The sequence below is a fragment of the Aythya ferina genome (assembly GCF_964211825.1).
Source record: "Aythya ferina genome assembly, chromosome: 2".
In the NCBI taxonomy this organism is placed as follows: domain Eukaryota; kingdom Metazoa; phylum Chordata; class Aves; order Anseriformes; family Anatidae; genus Aythya; species Aythya ferina.
Genome location: NC_140297.1, coordinates 69,228,077 through 69,249,379, shown reverse-complemented (window position 1 = coordinate 69,249,379; position 21,303 = coordinate 69,228,077). Strand labels below are relative to the sequence as shown.

At 42.5% G+C, this 21,303-nt stretch overlaps 3 protein-coding genes across 19 annotated transcripts in view; 2 read left to right on the top strand and 1 right to left on the bottom strand.

Annotated features, from left to right (window-relative positions):
- GCNT2 (glucosaminyl (N-acetyl) transferase 2 (I blood group)) overlaps window positions 1-21,303 on the top strand; it is a 61,592-nt gene that overhangs the window by 8,451 nt on the left and 31,838 nt on the right. For 4 of the 9 annotated variants that reach the window (XR_014689568.1, XM_084509423.1, XM_084509422.1 and 1 more), the window contains exons 1-2: window positions 1,127-3,249; window positions 8,785-8,877. Coding sequence is in view for 8 of the 9 variants with exons in the window: in XM_084509423.1 (XP_084365549.1) it covers window positions 2,328-3,249; window positions 8,785-8,877 (1,015 nt within the window). In the remaining variant the exon portion in view is untranslated. Of the gene's footprint in view, window positions 1-1,087; window positions 3,250-8,784; window positions 8,878-9,704; window positions 12,032-21,303 lie in introns of those variants that run through there. The other 5 variants (XM_084509419.1, XM_084509424.1, XM_084509421.1 and 2 more) reach the window with 4 other exon arrangements.
- On the top strand, window positions 13,509-16,716 carry LOC311431652 (transmembrane protein 14C-like). Its single transcript, XM_084509426.1, has 4 exons — window positions 13,509-13,914; window positions 14,061-14,162; window positions 15,603-15,687; window positions 15,907-16,716. The coding sequence occupies exons 1-4, from the start codon at window positions 13,524-13,526 to the stop codon at window positions 15,962-15,964; spliced, it is 636 nt and encodes a 211-aa protein (XP_084365552.1). The 5' UTR covers window positions 13,509-13,523; the 3' UTR covers window positions 15,965-16,716.
- MAK (male germ cell associated kinase) overlaps window positions 15,932-21,303 on the bottom strand; it is a 33,184-nt gene continuing 27,812 nt past the window's right edge. For all 9 annotated transcript variants that reach the window (XM_084509411.1, XM_084509414.1, XM_084509402.1 and 6 more), the window contains one exon: window positions 15,932-20,228. In XM_084509411.1, the coding sequence (XP_084365537.1) occupies window positions 20,077-20,228 (152 nt within the window). In that variant the 3' untranslated portion in view covers window positions 15,932-20,076. The remainder of the gene's footprint in view (window positions 20,229-21,303) is intronic.

Genomic DNA, 21,303 nt, shown 5'->3' with positions numbered 1-21,303 from the left:
CTACAGCAACTAAATAATTTAAAACTACTTTGGTACCTCTCCATAGTTTCTATACAGACTCTTAGAATGACCTTCTCAGCAATGCATGCACCATACTAACATTCACCATTTGGGTTGGCTTTTGTCTGCCACAATGGTTCATTTTCCTTAAGTTAGTGCCCACACTTCAAATGACAGGTAGACAGAGAGGCAGATGCTTTTTAATATGATTCCAGATAGCAATGCTAGTTGAACAAGCAATATTCTAGAAGGAAGTATGTTGTACCTATATCTGCAGCATTACTTATATAACTAATACTTGTTATCTTGTTCCTATTCCACATTATTTTAATGAGACTTCCTGATCGAGCAAGAATTTCTTGTAGTAAGAAGGTATAAAAAGGCCAGGGAATCTTTTGTGATCGTTATTGAGTCTTATGTCCACAAAGCTGTTGCAATCTCATAATTAAAACCTTTCTCTTTTGCCAAACCTACTTAGGGCGAGGTGTTGCAACACAATGGCAGTAATCACAAATACATCTGCTTTATGGTAGAATTTCCAGAAAAATTACTCTTGTCCTCTATTCACCATTCAGATACCAAAGTTCATCTGAAAAAATGTGAATTAAAATATGGTTTAGTCTTTATGCAATCTGCAGTCATTGGAACTTAAGTACTGCTTTCAGTTTGATCAATTTGATTTTGCTGCTATTGAAGTCAAATGTTGCTTCACAACCAGTTGTTTGTTTTGCACTAAAGCTGCCTAGTGATGACAGGATAAGGAAGGATATGCCTTAAGGAAGGCTTTCTGAAAAGGCACAACTAATAAATGGACTTGCACTCCTTTGCTTGACTCTCCAGTATCTTTGTATCTATCACACATTGGCATAATGGGCTTCAAACAGCACAACTCCTTGAAGAGCAGAATCAGATGACAGCATCTTAAGAAAGCATGTATTTTTTTTTGAATTTTACCATCAGGTAATATCTATCAAAATTATTGCATGTGACTAAACAAACTTCAGTCCAGCTGCAGTAACAGCGCCTCTTTTTGAATATAGTGTTCCCATGAGATGCTGAGCTGCTTACAACCCCTTGTTTTCATTAGGAAGGCACAGTCAGGCATCCTGAACCTGTCTTCTGCTTTCATCTACACATAAACTCATCTGACTGCACTGAAAGCTGTGTTACACGTGTTGTGAGACAAGCCCTGTTGCCAGAAGCCTGTCTGGGCAGCCGATGTAGAAGTCAGCAGAGCCATTCCTGACAGGGTGCTGGCAAAGCGGGCAAGTCCTGAGCAGCCCTGTAGAGATCAGCCAGCTCCTCTGAGTCAAAACCACGACCCTGCTGAAGATGCTCACATTGGTTTATGGGTGAATAAAAAGCTTAGAAAAACCTCCTTCAAAACATATTGTCAAATGAAGCTGGTTACTAGAACTGAGACCATTTCCTTATTATCCATCAGATTAATCAAAACAAGAGGTGCAGGTTAGCTCTCCTACCATTGTCAACAGCCTAACTGCTCAAGCAGAGAGCATGCATTGCCTTAATTCAAACCACTGTCTTGAAAGAAGCAGTTTCAAACAAGCTCCCCCCCCCCTCGAGTTCTATTTCCTACTCTACAGGTTCAGAGGTCTGCTTTAAAGCTTGTCAATCTTGTGTTAATTTAACTCCCACCCCTGCCACACACACTGCTTTTACATCCGTAACCCCCACTGAAATGGACATTTATGGCAACAAGATTCAAAACTGAGCACTTGTACATTTTTAAGGGGAAGTGGTGGTTTTTTGTTGTTTTTGTTTTTTTCCTGTTATTTCAATCTAATCTTGCAAGAAGAGCTTTTCTTGCAATATTTTTTTCCCCTTTTCTTCTTTTAAAAGAAGAGTTTTTCTTTTAAAGACCTCCTGGTACCTTTACCAGTCACCTCCCTGAAGGACAGCTGGGAGAGCTTGTCTTGAAGGACAAGCTGGACAACAACTAAACCAGGATTTCAGCGCAAATCCTTCCTGCGTGTCACCTCAAGAACCCAGCAACCATTTCCATTTGGAGGTGACCACTTCTATCCTACTTGTGGCTGCTTGGTCTCCCTCGCTCTTCCTGGCACTGGCAGCTTGTGGTTTGGACTTCTCCCTAGGCACTTCTGTAAAATGACAGAGGCTGGAAAAAAAGCAACAAAAGAAAAACAAACACAAACCCAAAGAGAGAACACCCTCCCTCCCCCATCCTCCCCCTCCAAACCAATCTAATCCACAGTTCCAGAACCTGGAGAGCACTAAGACGGACGGATTCCCAACCCCGTGAAAGGCAGCCGGTAACAGCATTACCAGTGCTGCCTCTCCGGCCCTGCATGGCCATGCGGCAGCGACGGGCAGTGGCAGTGCTGGTGACCGTGGTGCTGCTGGGTGCCGCCGTGCTGCTGGGCCGTGGCGGGTGGCGGACGGCAGGGCCAGGCAGTGGCTCAGCTGAGGGCATGGTGCTGGAGCGCGTGTGTGGGGCGCTGCTGGCTGGGCAGGCCCCTGGCATGCAGGGCGGTGGGCTGCGGCCCGCGACCAGGGGCTCATCCTGCAGCACATACGTGTTCCACAGCCGGTATATCACCCGTGCCCTGTCCTCCGAGGAGGCCGCCTTCCCCCTTGCCTACATCATCACCCTGCATAAGGAGTTTGAGACCTTCGAGCGGCTCTTCAGGGCGGTCTACATGCCCCAAAATGTCTACTGCGTCCACGTGGACGGTAAGGCGCCGGCTGCCTTGCGGCAGGCAGTGTGGCAGCTGGTGGGCTGCTTCCCCAACGCCTTCCTTGCCTCCCACACCGAGCGGGTGGTCTATGGCGGCGCATCCCGCCTGCGGGCCGACCTGCACTGCATGCAGGACCTGCTGGCCTCCGCCGTGCCCTGGCGGTACCTGCTGAACGTCTGCGGACAGGACTTCCCCTTGAAGACCAACCGGGAGATTGTCCGGCAGCTGAAGGGCTTCAGGGGAAAGAATGTCACCCCTGGGGTGCTGCCGCCACCCCATGTCACTGCACGAACGCGATTCATGCACCAAGAGTGGGAGGGAAGCAACATTTCGGGGCTGGTCACCCCCAAGGTGCACAAGGCTCCCCCACCACACAACCTGACCATCTACTTCGGCTCCGCATACATTGCAGTCACCCGGCCCTTTGTGAAATTCGTGCTGAGGGACCGGCGTGCCATCGACTTGCTGGCATGGTCCCAGGACACCTACAGCCCCGACGAGCACTTCTGGGTGACGCTCAACAGGATCCCAGGTAAGCTTTGAGGTCCATGTCCTGGCATCCAGCACCTTGGGACAGGTGAGGAGAAGGTTTTAGTACTAATTATTGCTAAAATAGTACAGTAGGAATAACTGGCCATGGCATGGTGTCAGCTGATTGTGGTGGTCACCACGAGTCTCACCTCTGTGGCATTAACCCTAATGGAGTTCGCCCACCTATGCATATCCCACTCCAATACCAACGTTTTTCAGGAACGTAAATATCTGATCCTAAAGTCCAGCCAAAGTTATCACTGATTTCAAAAGGTCTCTTAGAATAATAGTCCCTCTCTACCCCAAGCATGCACCGTTTGGAGCAGATTTAGGAAGTATGCCCTAGCCCTCATGTGCCAGGTGAGGGCATGGATTTTTTTTCTGTGTACCAGCTTACAAAGTGCAGGAGAAAATCTTGGATGAGCTGGTGGTATAGATGTGTAAGCTCATTCCCTTCCCTATACAGCTGCAAATGAGGAAGCACACACTGCTGCTTCAGAAGACCAGAGAGGACTAGCTGCTTGTCAGCTTGGCTTTAACTGATGCGTTGGTTTGGTTCCGGAATTACAGGTACAGGGCTTGGAAGTTCAGAGCAAATTGGGCAGCCATTTATGCTGTAGCATTTCCTTCTGAATGTCAGTTTATGCATGCGTTGCAGAAATGCAAGTACGGTGGCTCATTTTATGTAACATATGGATGTCTTTCTTGATAATACCTGGTAGAGATGCAAGAAGGAAATGGAGTTGCCTCTGTCTTAGTGCCAACACATGCAAATCAACTCTCATTGTATTTCAATGGTAAAAAGAAGTAAAAAAAAAAAAAAAGGAAGAGCTTAGCTGAGAAACGTGTTGTGTCCTGTGGATGAGGTCCATGTTCTGAACCAAAGTGTATTTTTCCTGCCTCCAAACCTCTGTCTGAAAAGGAAGGGTGCTCAGCATGGTGTTGTGCCCACAGGAGGTGCTGCTCACAGAAAGAGTGTGCTTTGCTTGCCAAGTAGTGGTTTGCAGCCAACAAAACTGCACAGGTCAGGTATGAAGACGACCATGACTGACTGGAAAGACAGTCCAGCTCTCTGATGCCTTTAATTTCATTTCTTCCCTTAGCGTGTACTTGAAAAACACTTCCTTTGCTGGGGGCACCTTCAAGTTCCTGAAAAATAAACTGTCACAATACAGGATTTGAGGGGGATTTGAGCTGCATGATTCTCATGTTGGATAGAGCAGAAACATCGCACTTCCCCCTTTCCCCTTACTTTCCCTCCAGCAACCAAGTACACTTAAAAGGTGGACAGGAAAATGTGGAGATATTGATCATGCTTCCCCACTTGTGCTAAATGAGAAGGAGCAGGGAATATGTTCATCCCTGTTGTAGTTTACAGAGCAGCCTTCATTTCTGCTGCCTGTGTTTTAGGGACAAAACTCCTTTTAGCCCCATGGAGGGGGAGATAAGAGCTGAACAAAAGTAGAGGTTAGCAACTCACACCTGAGTTTATATTCATATTTAACATCAGCATAACTTTTCAGACAAAGTATTTATCAAAAGAGGTCCCAAGAACAGTTTCTGAATAGGAAAACAATTGATAAGGACCAAACAAATATATAATGGAGAATGTGATAAATCTATTTTTTTTTAGTGCTGAACTACATTATTCCTTACTCTTCAATTAACTTACAAAAATGCCTAGTTTACTTAATTTGAGAGCTAGTGAATAATGTGAAGTCGGTAATTTTGTATTCCTAGAAGGCAGTGCTCCCATTGTTTTTGTGGATATCCTGAGGTCTTTCCTGTTTTGTCAGTCATCTTTTTTGCTTTCCCACAGTGTCAGCATTTTCCAAGATTTTCCTCACACCACATTTACTGCCAGCTCTTGTGAACAGGTTTTTAATTTGGAGGAATAACATATATCCCAGGCCATTTGAGGTGCATATAGCCTGTCATCACTGCCTCTTTTTTTTTTTTTTTCTTTTATGAAGTGTTATCTTTAGTTGGATGCTTTCTGCAAAGGAATAACATTTTCAGAATTTTCCCCAGGACAAAATCATGCTTTTTGGCATGTTCTTTTGTTTGACAAAAGCCTAATATACAAAGGGGGGGCAGAATAAGATTGTGACGTTCCAGTTATTGCTGCCAGGTATCTCTATAGCAAACTGCTGCAGTGGTTCTGCTGGCAGATCAAGCAGTCTTTCTGCATCTGACATAAAAGTCACAACTCAATATTTGCAAACAACCTTTTTTAGTTGCAAGGAACATGCTGTATTTAAATACACCAAACCAAGCAAGCAATCTGAAATCAAAAACAAAGCCAAAAAACTGCTTAACCTTCCTCCCATCAAATTTCCTCAAAACAAACCAAAATACCCACTCCCATGCCTTTGATATTACTCAGTGCCTTTAGGATCTCTTTTGACCTTTGCTGTACTTCTCTTCAAGCTCACAAGCAAAGTAGTTGTTAGGCTAGAGTAATTGTGAAGATACTGTGATGACTGCCATCCAGAAGGGAACAGAAGACAAGCAAACGAACAAACAAACAAACAAAATAGAATAGTAGCAAAATCTCCCTTTGCTTTCAGCTTTAAATTTCAGAAAACACCAAAGTTGAGGTGATGACACTATTTCAGTTACCATTTGAACACTGCTGATGGCTTCTTTGTGTTCTGCAAGCACTAGCTTTCTGTTCTGTTTTACAGAACTGCTGTCAAATAACCCCTTTTAGGAGTGTAGTTAAATAGCAAAATAAATAGTTTGTATTAATACACATTTTAAATGACATTATGAAAATCAGAAAGTGGGCTAATTGCTCTTAAAGAAAGAGGTCAGAAGTGGGGATTAAAATGTCTGTTTTATTTTACTTAAAATCATACTGGGCACAGGTCCTGCAACGGCAAACCAACACTATTCTGCATTTTGTTCAAGCTCTAAAAATCTTACTGTAAATCGAGGAAAATTGCTGTGTTTTTAGTACTGAGAGTCAGTACAAATGATGGATAATAATGCAAAAATTATGAGGATGTTTCAATAAAAAGCTGCATGGTTCCCTCCCTGCCACTCAGATAGTTTCTTTTGAAAAGCAAACAAGAGGACATAGGAATAAAAGACTTTAAATAGCCCTATTAAAAATCTGGAAGAAAAAGATTTGGATATGTTTATCTGTTCAAGCAGTTTAACTTTTGCTTTAATTACAGTTCAACTATGACCTGGGGTTATTAGTTAATGACATTATTAATATCATTGTTGTGATGGAATAATAAAGTTTGTTCATTGTGAAATAAGAAAGACTTTGCTAAAGAGCAGGGTAAAAGCTTTGCAGAATAGCTGTATCCTGTAGAACAAAGAACCGCAGCAGCTTCCTGATAGAACAAAGATTGTAATCTACTTGTTGTTTTTCTTAAGTTGCTAGACAGGTGCAGCTTCTTGACTGGGCAAAGATTATTATCTACTTCCTAAGCTGTTAGACAGATTTTGCAATATTCTTAGGTGTTAAGCTCTGGGTCTTGTAGGGACCCTTATAAGGAGATAAGAGGGGACTGATTCGTAGAGGAAGACTATGGCCTTCATCTTCACGACCACCAAAAACTGAAGACGACCCCCTAGCAACAGCGCGCGCAGCCGCAGATATGCCAGGATGTGGCAGTGTAGCAGACAAACAACCGGAACTATTAGACTATAAGAAGAGGAGACTGGAGAAGGGGGGCGCGCGCCGTTGGTGGAGCGCAGACTCCCCGGCCGCCCAGCGCTGTTTTCCTTGCATCCGCTTACTCAATTAATAAATTTTTGATAGACCAAAAATTGGCGTGGTCTAATTTATGACAATTGTCATCTGTGATGGGGGGACTCTCAGAAGAGGGAGCTGCAGCTTGCTGCTGCCTGCCACTGCCACCCCAGTCACACCCTGTTGCTTCTGCTGCAGCTGTTAAAAAGATTGAGTTGCAGGTACTCCACGGTGGTAAATTAATGCTTGCATTTGAGCAAGTTAGTCTTTTCCTCTGTTTGTAGCTTCATGAGGAGAAAGCAGAAATAATGTCTGCATTTTTGTACCTGCATGTGTTTGGCTCCCCAAACGTTTCCTGTTCTGCCATACAATAACTCAGGCACAACACTACATTGCTGGGCAGGAAAAAAACAAAATATGTTGATTTTTTTTTTTTTCCAAGCAGGCAAATAAATTATTTACAAGTGTTTGTGCTACAGTGAGAAGTTGGTGTTTTTCCAGTTTTCTTAGTGTGTATGGGGTGGCAGTTACAGTCTGCTTAGCTCTCAAGCAACAAATTAGCCAGTAAGAAAGATAAAATTTACAGAAAGGGATGAGTTCGTAGAAAGCTTTTATGATTTTACATAACATGCCTTTACTTTTTTCTACTGTATTTTGAAGACTGTGTTAAGAAGGGCTTCAATAAACATCTTTCACTATACTGAGCGCGCTATAGAATTATAGAATATCCCGAATTGGAAGGGACCCACACGGATCATCAAGCCCAACTCCCAGCACCACACAGGTCAACCCAAAAATTCAGACCATGTGACTAAGTGCACAGTCCAAACGCTTGAACTCCAACAGGCTCGGTGCAGTGACTACTTCCCTGGGGAGCCTGTTCCAGTGCACGATAACCCTCTCAGTGAAGAACCTCTTCCTGATGTCCAGCCTGAACCTCTCCTGCCGCAGATTGACACCATTCCCGCGGGTCCTATCACTGGACACTTATAGCCATACAGATCAGGCATAGAGGGTTTCCTAGCTGTACCTACCTGGTCAGCTCCTACCTTCAAAACCGAACGCCTCATCTCATGGCAATGGGTCTTTGTTGCTGCCTAGAGTTGAAAATACTGAAGTTCTCTTGACTTAAGCAGCTGCCAACACATTGCATATATGTTGCTTGTTTACTCTTCATGAAATACTAAACACTGAGTGCTCAGCATTATTCCCTTAAGTACTTAAAATGGATGTTATAGCAGGTGTTCATCATTTACCAGTTTATGTCTAGATAGGTCCTGTGATATGTCTAGACATTAACATACTATTGTGTACTTTCATAAGCTATATAGTTCAGTTTCAAGAACTCCATCCACTGATATAACACTTGAACTTGTTCTGGTGGTCTCTTTTCCTTTTTGTTTTCTCAAATATATATATATATATTTTAAGAGAGAGAGAGAGAGAAGGAAACTGTAAGAAAAAATGAAGTATTTAACACTACTGAAGATGTGATGTGTCAGTGGCCTGGTGTGCAAATAGCACTGGGAGGGCCATACTGGTTATGAAGGTGATGTGAATGCAGTATACTGCATGCAGTATCGCAGTGAGACTTTGTTTTTCAGGTAAAATTATTTAGGTCTCTTGGGCTGTCAACTTGTTCACAGAATGAAAGCTGCTTTCAGTGAAAAAGCTTTACAACAAAGTTAGCATCCAGGCATTGGTTGACACATACTACAGAGTATTTTATCCTAGTTTTGTGAGAAGGGTCCTAGCAAACAGACAGAAAACTGAGCATATACTTGTTAAAAGGACTAATTATTTTATTTTTTGTTACCTAATTACCAGGTGTCCCAGGCTCCATGCCCAACGCATCATGGGAAGGAGACCTGAAAGCAGTGAAGTGGATTGATATGGAAGAGAGCCATGGAGGTTGTCATGGTAATGTATACATTTTTCATCCTTTATTCTTTCTGTTCATCTAGTGAAAAACACTTGCCTATTTTTCCTGTAGTCCTATGGCCTCTAACTGTAATGTGAGTCAGTCTTCAGGTGGCAGATAAGGCATTTAAAAGGAGTCAGCTCTTCCGTAGTCATTAGGTAGTGAATGATAATAGCTACATATGACAAGCAGTGAGAAAGCTGGAACAGTTTTCATGATATGACCTTAACAAGATATAACCTCTATGGCACACTTCATTTTTTGCTTACTGTTTTGTACTTCTGACATAAAAAAGTGGGAGAAAAAGAGAATACAAATTTTATTTCAAGAATTTTTGATCCATCTCATATAGTTTTTTGTGCTGAGGAGAAAAATTTTGAGAATTTCAGTCAGCTTAAATTGCATCAGTTTCACATCAGCATGAATACACTGAAATAAGTGACACTGAACCAGTGCCAACAAGAATTATGTAGTTGAAAATCTTGTATAAGTAAAAGCGTAAGTTCCTCTTCACTGACAGAAGAAAATTCTCCCCTTTGCTATGTGTCAGTCTCATCATAGAAAGTCTTAACTAATAACACTTTTCTGATCTATCTCCTTATTCAGGAATTTTACTTGTTGTTTACTTTCAAGTAACTTTCTTCATTTCATTCATTTTATTTACATTTATAAGGTATTTTAGCGTGTTTGTTGTGTAAGAGATTACTGATAGTGGCTTTGCAGATAAAAGTTACCAAAATAAAGTTTTGGATCCTTGATCATGCCTGTGGAAATAAACCTGGGTTCTGACATTTCTTTCTTTTTTTTTTTTTTTTTTTTTTGGCAGGCCATTATGTCAGAGGCATTTGTGTGTATGGAACAGGTGACCTCAAATGGCTTTTTAACTCCACCTGTATGTTTGCAAATAAGTTTGAGCTCAGAACATACCCACTGACTGTGGAGTGCTTGGAGCTGAGACATCGAAAGAGAACCTTGTCCCAGAGTGAGGTTCAGGTGGAACCAAATTGGTATTTCTAGCTAGCAAAAAAAAAATCAGACTACATCAATGAAAGTGATTGGGAGAATAGCAGCAAATGTCTAATTTCTGCTGTGCTGGTAACACAAATTCATCCACCAGGTTTCTTTAGGATGTGTGGTAGATACAGCTCAGTTCAGCTTGTCTCACTCAGTCTGCAAATCTAACCTTTGATTGAACACCCTGAGGCCAAAGTGTGAGAGATCCAAAAGGAAGCACTAAGGCACAACCCCTCTTGCAGCTGGCCTGTCTGCATTTTTGCCATTTTTAATGGAATTTTTTCCAGCCATAACTTTTGTCTAGCTATAGTGACATTGCTACCTATTTCTATAAAATGTATAGAGAATCATGCATCCTTGGGATTTCTCGTACCTCAGTAAAAAACAGGAATACAGTTGGTGGTCATACATATAGATGCTGTTTTGTCAAAGACAAAATCTAGTGCATAGAACCGTCAAGAAAGTACTGGAAATGGAATAAAGATGCTGCACTGTCCAGATCTCACCTGTTCTTTAAATATCTATTGGGACAAGGTTTGTGAAAGAAAACAGCATCGTTTGCTAGGTTAATGAATATGGCTTGAAAAATTTCATAGGCAGGTGCAGAAGCCCTTCTTCATGTCTGAAAAACAAGGGCTTACATATTTGTTTTAGAAGGCCAACCAATAGAGCTGGAAAAAAATAAACTAAACTAAACTAAACTAAACTAAACTAAACTAGTCTCTATACACAGATTTTGGCTCACCTGTGTCCTTAGATCATCCCATGTAGGACACAAAGTAAGGAAGACAGTGGCAAGACACATATTTTCAGGACTGGAAGAGGGTAACTGTGCTTTGGCAATAACTCAGTAATTCTGTGTCATGTTTTGATATAGCCTGAGTATTCTTCCCAAGTTTACTTCCTTTGATCTTAAACTAGTGGCTAATACACATACTTAACATTAGGGTTCACTTCATCCCAGCCCTATTTTTATTCCCCTTTATTCAGCCACTAGAGGGAGGCAATCAAACATGTTCCTTTCCAAGTCTACCTAATGCTCTTCCACGCACAGTTTAAACAGACTAGGCATGCTGTAGAGAAAAATCTGCATTCAGGAATATTTTAGTATGGCCTACAGAAGGCAAAAGTTACAGGTATCAGTCACTGTGTCCTAAAAAAAACAAAGCAGGGAAGCAAAACTCTGAATGCTTCTTCCTGTAGTGATGACTGGTGGAGTTTATGTGGTATTTTAGCTGCACTGTTGAATGACCCAAGTCAGCAGCACTGGGGTAGTACAAATTGGGAGTGAATGTGCTGCTCTCCTGAACAAGCGAAGGTGGCTCAAAGAGGAGGTCTTGAATAGCAGCAGTTTAGCATCCAACTTTATTAAACCATTGCTAATTTCGGTTTTAACAAACTGGATTGCAAACGGCAGAAGTTCAGAAATGACAACACATCATATTCAGATGTCCTGAAGCATGGTTGGTAACCCCCAGGCATGGGTCTGAAAGGGCTGGATCTGCTTCAGTCAGCTTGTTCTGTGTTTATAGCTGTCAACACTTAATAATGCAGATTTCTGCAGAAAGGCATCAAGAGTTTATCTCCACAGCAGAGTTTTGGTGGAAATCCTACTCGCTTTCTTGTGGAGGGAACTTGCTACCATGGTGGCAGCTGAAGAGACAAGTCTGTTAAAGAAAGAGTTTTAAAGTGCCCAACTAAGAGTTCTGGAGCCAAAATCCTCCCCCCGCCCCCAGGTTGTTCTGTCTAGCTGAATAACCCCAAATTGAAATGTTCCAAATAAAAGACAATTTCACAGTTTAACGTGACTATTTAAAGTAGCACAGAGTACAGACAAGGTTACATTTCAATTACATTTCATTGTTCAGACTCAAGAAAATACAGGCAAATGGCAAAATATCTCCCAGTAGCAGAAGCAATAAGTTTGGCAGTTTGAAGCCACAGATATCAAAGGCTCCAAGCCTGAGCAAATATAGATATTTTACGACTGTGTTGTAGTACTGGTTATAGAAAGAACCCAGAAAAAAATCAAAGGTGGTTAGTCTACTGAGAGACCTTGATTTCAAGTTTGTTATTGTTGTTTTTAAATGAATGCTACTCTTTGTCATGTTTTTCTTGAAATAAATCATTTTGTTTTCATTGTGTGACTGATTTTTGGATGCAAATCATCAGCTTCTTTTCTTTTTAAATGAAGACAGGCTGAGGGAGTTGGTGTTGTTCCTCCTGGAGAAGAGAAGGCTCCAGTGAGACCTTACAGTGGCCTTCCAATACCTAAAGGGGGCCTACAGGAAAGTTGGGGAGAGACTCTTTGTTACGGAGGGTAGGGATAGGACAAATGGGAATGGTTTAAACTAAGAGAGGGTAAGTTTAGATTAGACATTAGGAAGAAATTCTTCATTCAGAGGGCATTGAGGCGCTGGAACAGGTTACCCAGAGAAGCTGTGGATGCCCCATCCCTGGAAGTGTTCAAGGCCAGGCTGGATGGGGCCTTGGGCAACCTCGTCTGGTGGGAAGTGTCCCTGTCTATGGCGGGGGAGTGGAACTGGCTGGGCTTTGAGGTCGCTTCCAAACCGAGCCATTCTGTGATTCTATGATTCTAAAATAAAAGGTTCTGACAGCTGACCTCAATAAATACATCTAAATCAGTGTGACCTGACAGTATTAGCAGTGCTATTGAATATCAATAACAGACATTGCCCCCTTTTTTTTTTCTACAGATACAGTGATAAAAAGCAAACAAACAAAAAATTCTTTCAAATACTACTTTTGACTGCCTTTCTGAATCAGTATGAACAACAGAGCAAAGTTTTCCATGCTGTTTCCCCCCTCAAAAGCTGACTGGGCCTGTATCGATGCTGTATGAGCTGCTTCATTCCCACACAAAATTCTGTGCTTTTTCTAGATACTGCATCATTCTTTCTTCATTCCCTAGCATCTCAGATGTCCGGTCAATTAAAAAAAAAAAAAAAAAAAAGAGAGAGAAGCAGCATGCATTCCTTTTTTTTTTTTTTTTTTTTTTTTTTTTTTTTTGGTCACTCAATACATGAACTAGGAAGGAGAGGAAGCGAGGAGGTTTGGAGGAGCTGATGGCATGCTCTATCAGAGAGGTAGGGAAGAGATATCACCACTGCATCACGCCGTGCTTGCTGTCATCTTAGTCTAGGACAAATCTTGGACTCATCGCCAGGGTTTGTTGAACTAGTCTGTTAATGCAGGTAGGTGGTGGTGCAAGACTTGGAGCGCTCTGGTGCACAGTTGTACAGCACCATAGTCAGTCCTGCAATGGGATGTATGAGCTGACAGGGCTGCTTCTTGTGGAATTTTCTCCTACAGGGTTCTGAAGTACCTCTTTGATGTGAGAACTAAGAGTTCCTTCCCAGGCTTTCACCTTGCTAAGAGACAGCATTTCTCCAGTCCCCGTAGGCACTGTCAGGGTCTCGCTTCCCACCCCGCAATGCAGCACCGTGGCCTTAACAGCGGAGCTGTGGCGTTATTAGCTCGCACGGCCTGGCACAAGGCAGCAGCACTGGGTGTGCGATGGCGAGCAGTTACCCCAGGCAGGGTAACCTGACGGCAGCACACCCCCGGGGCCAGCCCGTGCTGGCCGGAGCCGCACCTTCAGCCCTACGCCATGTGCGTGGCTGCAGGTACCGTGCTGCCTGTTGTGCCTAACGCGTGGCTTCCACGCTGTTTCGGGGCACCCTCACGCACCGCTTTATTGAACATCGGGCATCCTCACAAGCCCCTTCACCGAAGCTCGGGAGCCCTCAGAAACACCTCTCTGACAGTCACCCGTCCCCTCCCGCCCGCCCCCAGGGGCGGGAACGCCGGGAAGGCGCCGCCCGGCCCGGCGGCAAGGTCGGCGGGGCCCTGCCCAGCGGCCGTTCCGTGCCCTGCGCTCCGCTCCGCTCCGCCCGCCCGGCCGGGGGTAGCCGCGGGCCCGCCGATGGCCTACGACTGGGTCGGCCTCGGCTACGCCGCGCTGGTGGCCTCGGGGGGCATCATCGGCTACGCCCGGGCAGGTGGGGGCGGGCCGGGGGCCACACGGCGCCTCGGGGGAGTTGTATTTGTACATTTGGTTGTTTATTTATGCGTGTATTCGGGGGGCGGGGGCGGCTCGCTTGGCGTGTGCGCGCCCGCTAACGGCTTTCTCCTTCCTTCACCCAAGGCAGCGTCCCGTCTCTGGCCGCCGGGCTCCTCTTCGGTGGTTTAGCAGGGTTGGGGGCCTACCAGCAGGCCCAAGATCCAAAGAATATCTGGCTTTCTCTCGGTAGGTGTGCTCTGTGTTTCTGTACCAGGCGTGCCTGGTAGCGGTGCGAGTGGCAGCGCTTTTTCTAGCAGGTATCTTTATTTGTGCAGGTGTTGTAAATGGCGGCAGGGCCTCCTGCCCATAGCAGGAGGTGTCTGTGTAAGGTTTGTAGGCTCTGAAACCCCTCGAAGCTGGAAATTCAGTGAGAAACACCTCTCTCTGCTGCCAGACTTGATGCCACGTTAGACTGATGCAGGTGCACGGAATGCACATGAGCCGTGGCTGCAGAGGGGTGCACAGGCATCTCTGTACAGCATGTGCTTCAGTGTGTCCCACGCTAGGGGAGAAAGCCTGAAGCCTCCAAAGGGAAGGAGGGAACGGTGATGTACTCTCCTTGTTTACAACAGATGGTAGGAGAAGTTGTGGGTTTAGCTGGTAGTAAACCCCTCAGGTGAAACAAAAGGCTGCAGGTGTGGCTCCAGCTGAGCTTAGATTGGTCACACTACCTCATAAGTAAATCTCTGAGAAAAGAACTTCCTTTTTAGAGGAGAAATGTACCTTGAGGATATACTTTACCCTGTCTGATAGAAACTAATGTGAAGCTTTTATAACACCTGCCTTTATTCTTCAAAGAAATGGCAGCCCTGTAACTTTTTATGTATTGATTGGATTTGTTCCAATATTGTTAATCATTGTTAATAATTCCAATATTGTTAATCAATTTGTTAATAATTGTTAACTCAAATAATTAGGAATCATGTTTAAAACATTAGTTGCTCTTTCAGGTTGATCCTTTGGCTTGTTGTTATTTGCTAATTCGTATTTCAAGTGGGGTTTTATGTCTCAAGTTATTGTTGTGAAGCCATTAAAAAAATTAAATGTACTGTAGCTCATACTTACTGTCGACTCTTAATCTAGTTCAAAGCTAACTTCTATTGCATGAATGTATGTAGGAATGTGGCATTCAAATCTAATGTCAAAAGGCAACTATTAATTTAGTTCCACCTTTCAGTTCCGAAGGTCACCAAGAAAGGGGCAGTGTAATAATATTTGGCTCCCCCATAGTGATCTTTGTCACTGTCCCACCTTTTTGGCCATTTTGAGGATATCTGTATTCAAGGACGTAATCATTCCCCTTGCACAAATAAGGAGAAATTGAAGGGGAGCTAGTAATTTGCACAGGGGATCAGAGTTTTTCGGTGTTTAGGCAGTGGTCTTAACTCATTAGAACTACTCATCTCTAATGAGCAGCAGAGTATGCTTACCAAACTGCTGTAAAGCTTTCAGCTGCTCTGCTACTTAACAGAAACAAGGAAAATGTTTACTTCTGTGGGGAGGAGGGAGGCATTCCTGCCTGTGTATTTGTGCCTGCTTGGCACTGTCAATTGCCCTGACAGTGCTGTGCTGGTGCTTCAGACCTGCTTCCCTCACGTAGTCCTGACTGCGCTTCTCTTTTATCAGTGGCATCTGGAACCTTGTCTGCTGTTATGGGAATGAGATTTTACAACTCCAGAAAAGCAATGCCTGGGCTGATTGCTGGGGCCAGGTAGTCACCTGTTTTCTGTTCTCATCCACATTTTGAATAAGCATTTTATTTAACATATACATGCCTTTAAACAAAAATATTACATGGTGAGTCCTGTGAAAAATGAAATCTTATGTTGGAGTTCAGCTAAATTAAATCATATCAAGTTTTCATGTTGTTTTTTAAGATTTTTTGCTACCCTTGCTTTTTTTTTTTTTTAACAAATATTCTGTTCAACAGTATACTGATGGTTGGACGGCTTGGATTGCAGATGATGGAAAAACCTCTTAAGCCATAAGTCTATCTTCGAGTGACTTGACGCAGATCATTAAGAAGCCTGAAAATGCAACTGCCTGAATGTACCACGCAAAAAAGAAAAGGCATTGCTGACTGTGCACTGTATTTTTCATATCCTAACGCACATGGGTCTGTCTTTAAAGGACATAAACTGAGAACCTGTGTTGTCTTCCAAACTGGCACTTATCTCAGTATCTAAATTATGAAGCAAGAAAATAAGAGTGTAGTATTAGTTCAGATGCTTGTTCTGCAGATGACTGTAGAAAGAGGCCTCTTGGTGCTTTTGTGTGCTGATAGGAATGAAGCTTAAATATACATGTGGACTTAAAATCTGAAATCCTTTGTACTTCTGAAACAATAGGAGACAAGTTGCCAACTTGTTGCTAATACTGCCAATAACAAATGTGTTTGTTCTGTCACCTTTCCCCTCCCACTTCCCTGACAGCTTATCTGCTCATCACGTTTGTCAGTCAGGGCCTTTTTTCTGCTAGGGCCGTTAGAGCCCACAAAACAATCATGGAGCAGGCTGTCAAGTTGCTATTGTGATACAATGAAAGTAAATTCCTTACTTAGTTTTTTATGAGGAAAAGTGCCCCGCTTAATGTCATTCATTTCACTTTTACATACTATCACTGGTAAGAGAAATAAAAAATGTGCTTCATTAGATAATGCTGAATTGTAGTCATAGCACTTGCATTTCATGAGAATTAAAATGTTATTCTAAATAAATGAAGAAATTATGATTACAAACTTCTCTGCAACGGTTTTCTTTAATCATTCATCTGGATTGATGCAAATTGGTACCTCTTATGTAGGGTATCTACATGTATTTGTGAATGTGAATTGTAGAAGTTATCCTTGTTCCATTCCCTGAATATAGGGACTTTTAAGTTTCCTGAACTGGTTGGGGTGGAGGGGTATAGCCAGAGCAAAAAAGCATCTGCTTTATATATTCATACAAGTATTTAATTGTTGTTGTTTTTTTTTTTGTTTTTTTTTTTTTTTCCTGAGAGAAAATAATCTATTTCAGATTGGAAAAAACTCTCAGTGAAAGTTTATTTAAAGACTAAAGGGCTCAGATGATTCCCTCACAAGTACTCTGTTGCCTGAAATCATTCTAAATATAAACTTGTAGTGCAGCTGGGAGCTATGTGTGGATGGTAATATATCCCTTCCTGGTACTATCTGCCTTATGTCCCTTTCTGCACAGGGCCTGAACTTGGCGTTCACAACCTCTCTTCTTTGGTGTATGGTACTGCGAGCAATGGAAGTGGTGGGATTGATCTATTAGGTTAGATAGCTTGTAGGGCCTCATTTGTTCAGAGTTCCCTAAATACTGAGCCAGTACCTCAGCAGGAGGATGACAACGTACATATTTTTTTCTTCCCTTTTTCCTTCCTTGTTGGATAATTTTATGCTCTGGACATGGATGGGAGCAGCGGAAGTGGGAAGTCTCTTCCCATAGGAAGAGGTGAGAGTTTCAGCAAAACAGGCAGGGCAGTGACCTCCCTGAGGATGGCATGGCCCCTGCTACCTGAGCAGGTCATGAGATCGCATCCAGTGGCAGTGTCTGGGGTCTACCACAAGTACGGGGATTTGTCTAGCAGGTTGCAGCAATGAGGCAAGGTCGGGGAGGCCAGGAAATCAGTGGATGGGGTTGCAGTCAGTAGGGACATGGCTGGGCATGGGCATAGCTGCAGCACAGCTCCCCGAAGGACCAAGGGTTGTGATCACTGCTACTACAGAGCGCAGCTGCCAGCAGCCTTGTCTTGGGCCACACAGCTTGGGTTACAGCTGGCCTTGAGCACAGGCAGAGATCAGCAGTTTTCTAATTGTGTAATGCTGGTCTCAAATCAGGTAACTTGCAAGTCTAGGCAGCAGTTGTCCTTTAATGGACAACAAGGCAATGAAAAGCAGGGACTTAGACCAAAGAGTTTATGCCTCGCTGCTGTTTCATGTGCTGTGGAAAGCAGTAGCCTGAATTGAGAACTGCTGCTGGAACTCTTTGTTTCTACTTCTCACAGTCAGGAGAAACAGTAAGCCAAACCAAGAGAGGATCAGAGTTTGGCAGTTGTGTACTTTTCATCCCCTTTGAGTGTATACTAAACTTCTTAAGCAGTAACTGGCATTTCTGCACTGAAAGGGTTTGTCAGTGGATCAGGGTTAAGGTGGCTGTAGAGAGCCTTATTAGTCTCCTACTGGTTGCAAGAAAAACTTAACACTTGTCATGCTTTGATTACGGACAAGTCAAGACCGTTGTGGTTATGTCAAAATAGTTTCAATGTCCATTAGTATATGGTAAGGATGGTGAGCTTCTTCTAGCCATATTTAATACAATAAGTACTACATTTTTCTGTTCTATGTAAATATTAGTGAGCTATGGCCACATAATTAGTTGCTTGCCTAGACTGTGACTGTAACTAACTCACTGGCATCTTGTACTAGAGATGAGTGATGGATTTCTCTTGTTTTTAATTGTAAAACCAGTGCATTTATAAAACAGCACTTCTACAGATAAATGAAGGTACATTTAAATAGCATATGAACGCCTGCTAGCAGTAAGGGAATAACAAATACTTGAGAGTAGACCCATGGCAAATGAATTAAAGTTTCTAGTGTGTTACTAACTAGATACTCCTATCCCTGTACATTTCTTCCAGTATTAGTGTTTTGTTTAGGTGCTGCTTTTATAACAAACCATATAATTTTTTGGTACAACAGCTTAAGATTAAATTGACATACATTTAGTTACGTAGCTCATATATTATGGCACATTAGGTCAACAGTAGAAATTGAAATTTTATATGTAGTTATAAAAATCATACAAATACTTCTCTTTTTACAATGCCTAAAGTAATCATTAACAGCTGTACATCTTTAAAGAACATACTAATTTTGCACTTGAAATTGGCAGGGTTTATGTAATTACTAATTATGTAATGACAGTCCAAAGCATCTATTCTGAATGCAACCGTTAACAGAATTAGCCTAGGTCAACATGTGAAAAAAATTATTGTACACTGCAAGGTCTTTTGCAGGATGTTACTGTAAAACTTACCATAGAAGCCAGGGAAGGTATGGCATGAGCATATACATTGAGGTATTGCATTAGTAAAGTTTGTGTGTGTTTTCAGGGACTTAAGTTAGCCTTTGAGAGCTAAAGCAGAAAGTAACCTCTTTGAAGAACAGTCTGATTCAACTTCTTTAAAATAAGGGGAAGTCTGTAAGATGTAAAAACAGGAGTTTATGGATCACTTAAGCCTTTTTGGCTAATTCAACATTAAAAGAGCTGGTGAGACTGCAGTGATTCATGCTCCTTTAAACATCACTGTGACACACCTTTGACAGGGGAGATGTAAATCTCCACAGATCTTCAACTGAAAACAATCATAATTTAATTTTAACAGTAGAGTCTAATTTTAAGCTTCACTACAGCTCAACAAGTGTAGCATTTGATAGTAGTTTAGCTATTTTCCAGTCTTGCTGTATCATCCTGGGCCAGGTTTTCAGACCTTGTATAGTACTTGTCAGTGGATAACTTATATCCAACTATACAGAGTTGTCATTGCTACTATAAACATTTAGATGTCACAGACCATAAGTACCTCTTAGGTGAGTTCTGAAATCCTTGTATGACACTGTGTTCTTCCAAGCCCACTCTGTACTTTCACTCTCATCTTCCTAGTAAGGAACAAGCATTTCACCTGGAAGCCTGGTGCTGCTCAGATTTAGCCCTGCTTCTAGCTGCTTGTGTATGTGAAAACAGTGTATGTCAGTGGTAGACATTGGACCAAGAGTATGCTCCTCTAAGAGTATTCTGTCAGGAAGTGGATCTATAGAGAAATGTCAGGTGAAATCTACTCCTCATTAGCTTAAAATACTCAGATTTGGCAAGATGTTACACAATGCTTCATGACGTCCTACTACATAGACAATATTTTACATAATATTTTGTAAATTATTTTTCTTCCACAGGTAACAGAACCCAAGGTCTTTTTTTCCTTCTTTACTATTGAACAGTCTTAAGAAAAGTTGGAGCAAATATGCAATTCATGTTTCCAGTGCAGGAGAACTGAACAGAGCTCACACGATACCTGCAGAGGATGGCATTTTCTATCTGTGTCCTCCATATTTGGCCACCCAGTCTGTTCTTCCATGTACTGGCTGAACTGTTGGTGCACGAGTTAAAATATTCATGGTTTTTGCTGCTGAATTGTAAGTAGGACCTGGTAATGCATGGGCAGCTTTGTTTTTCCAGGAATAGTCTGAAAGGAACCAGAAGTCAGAATCAAAAAAGCGTTTCACTACTTTCACTACAGATTTGAATGAGAGCTGAAAGCTAACATGCCATCTACTTCCTTCCCTCCCTCTCTCCTCAGAAGTTGTTTGCCAGTTCCTAGGTGGGAACAAGTAGCTCAAAAGAGCAAGTCAGCAAAACAGACAGCATGCTTAGGTAGGACCATATCAGATTGGTCTATCATAGGCCCTTCAATTAAACAATTCACTGTCAGTTTAGGGCCTTATTATTTCATCTGAAGTAACTAGAGAAGTATTCTGTTGGGTTTGGACAATGGCGCTAAGTTTTCTACTCACAAACCACAGAAGGATGGTTTAGTCTCTGACATGCTATCTATGCTTGTTTTCTGATAAGGCTAAAGTTTCCTAGCATTTTTGTATCTTACTAGTAATTCTCTTCTACTGGATACCTACCTCTTCTACAACAATCCCTGTAGAAAACACCAAGACGGAAATTCAGTGAAACCTCATGATTACGCCTACAATTCTATCTCCTGTCATAAAGCTGCTACAGAAAGGAAATGTGTTTTTTTTTCCCTCTTTATCTCAAATATTTGAAAAAGCATATAATAACAACTTCAATAAACTCATTACATCTCAAACAGCCTGTACTAAAGCACAGATTCTGAAGACCCTCTTGTTCTGAGATTTTATGCATTTTATTTCCTTCCTGCTTAGCTAAGGACTGCTGGTGTATCTGCTGGTAATTTCCATTTCTCTTTTGATTTAATAGGTTCTATTCTAAATGCTCTTCCCTCCCTCTCCCTGCCCCCCCCCCCTTATATTGGCATCCATCGGGTCTCCCGCACTGGTAGTAGCACACTACCACATTCCTGGCCTTCCTCCTCAGACTCTCCTTTTCTGCATTTCAAATAGACACTGCTGCCTCAAGCTTACTAAAGTGATTGCCCTGTTGCAGGGGCTGATAACCCATGTTTTATTCATGTTCATCACCGATTCTGCTATTTTCCCAAGCTTCTAAAGCTAGTTATTCAGAATCTCTCTTATGCAAACTTTTGCTGTACACTACCATTGTTTCCTTAG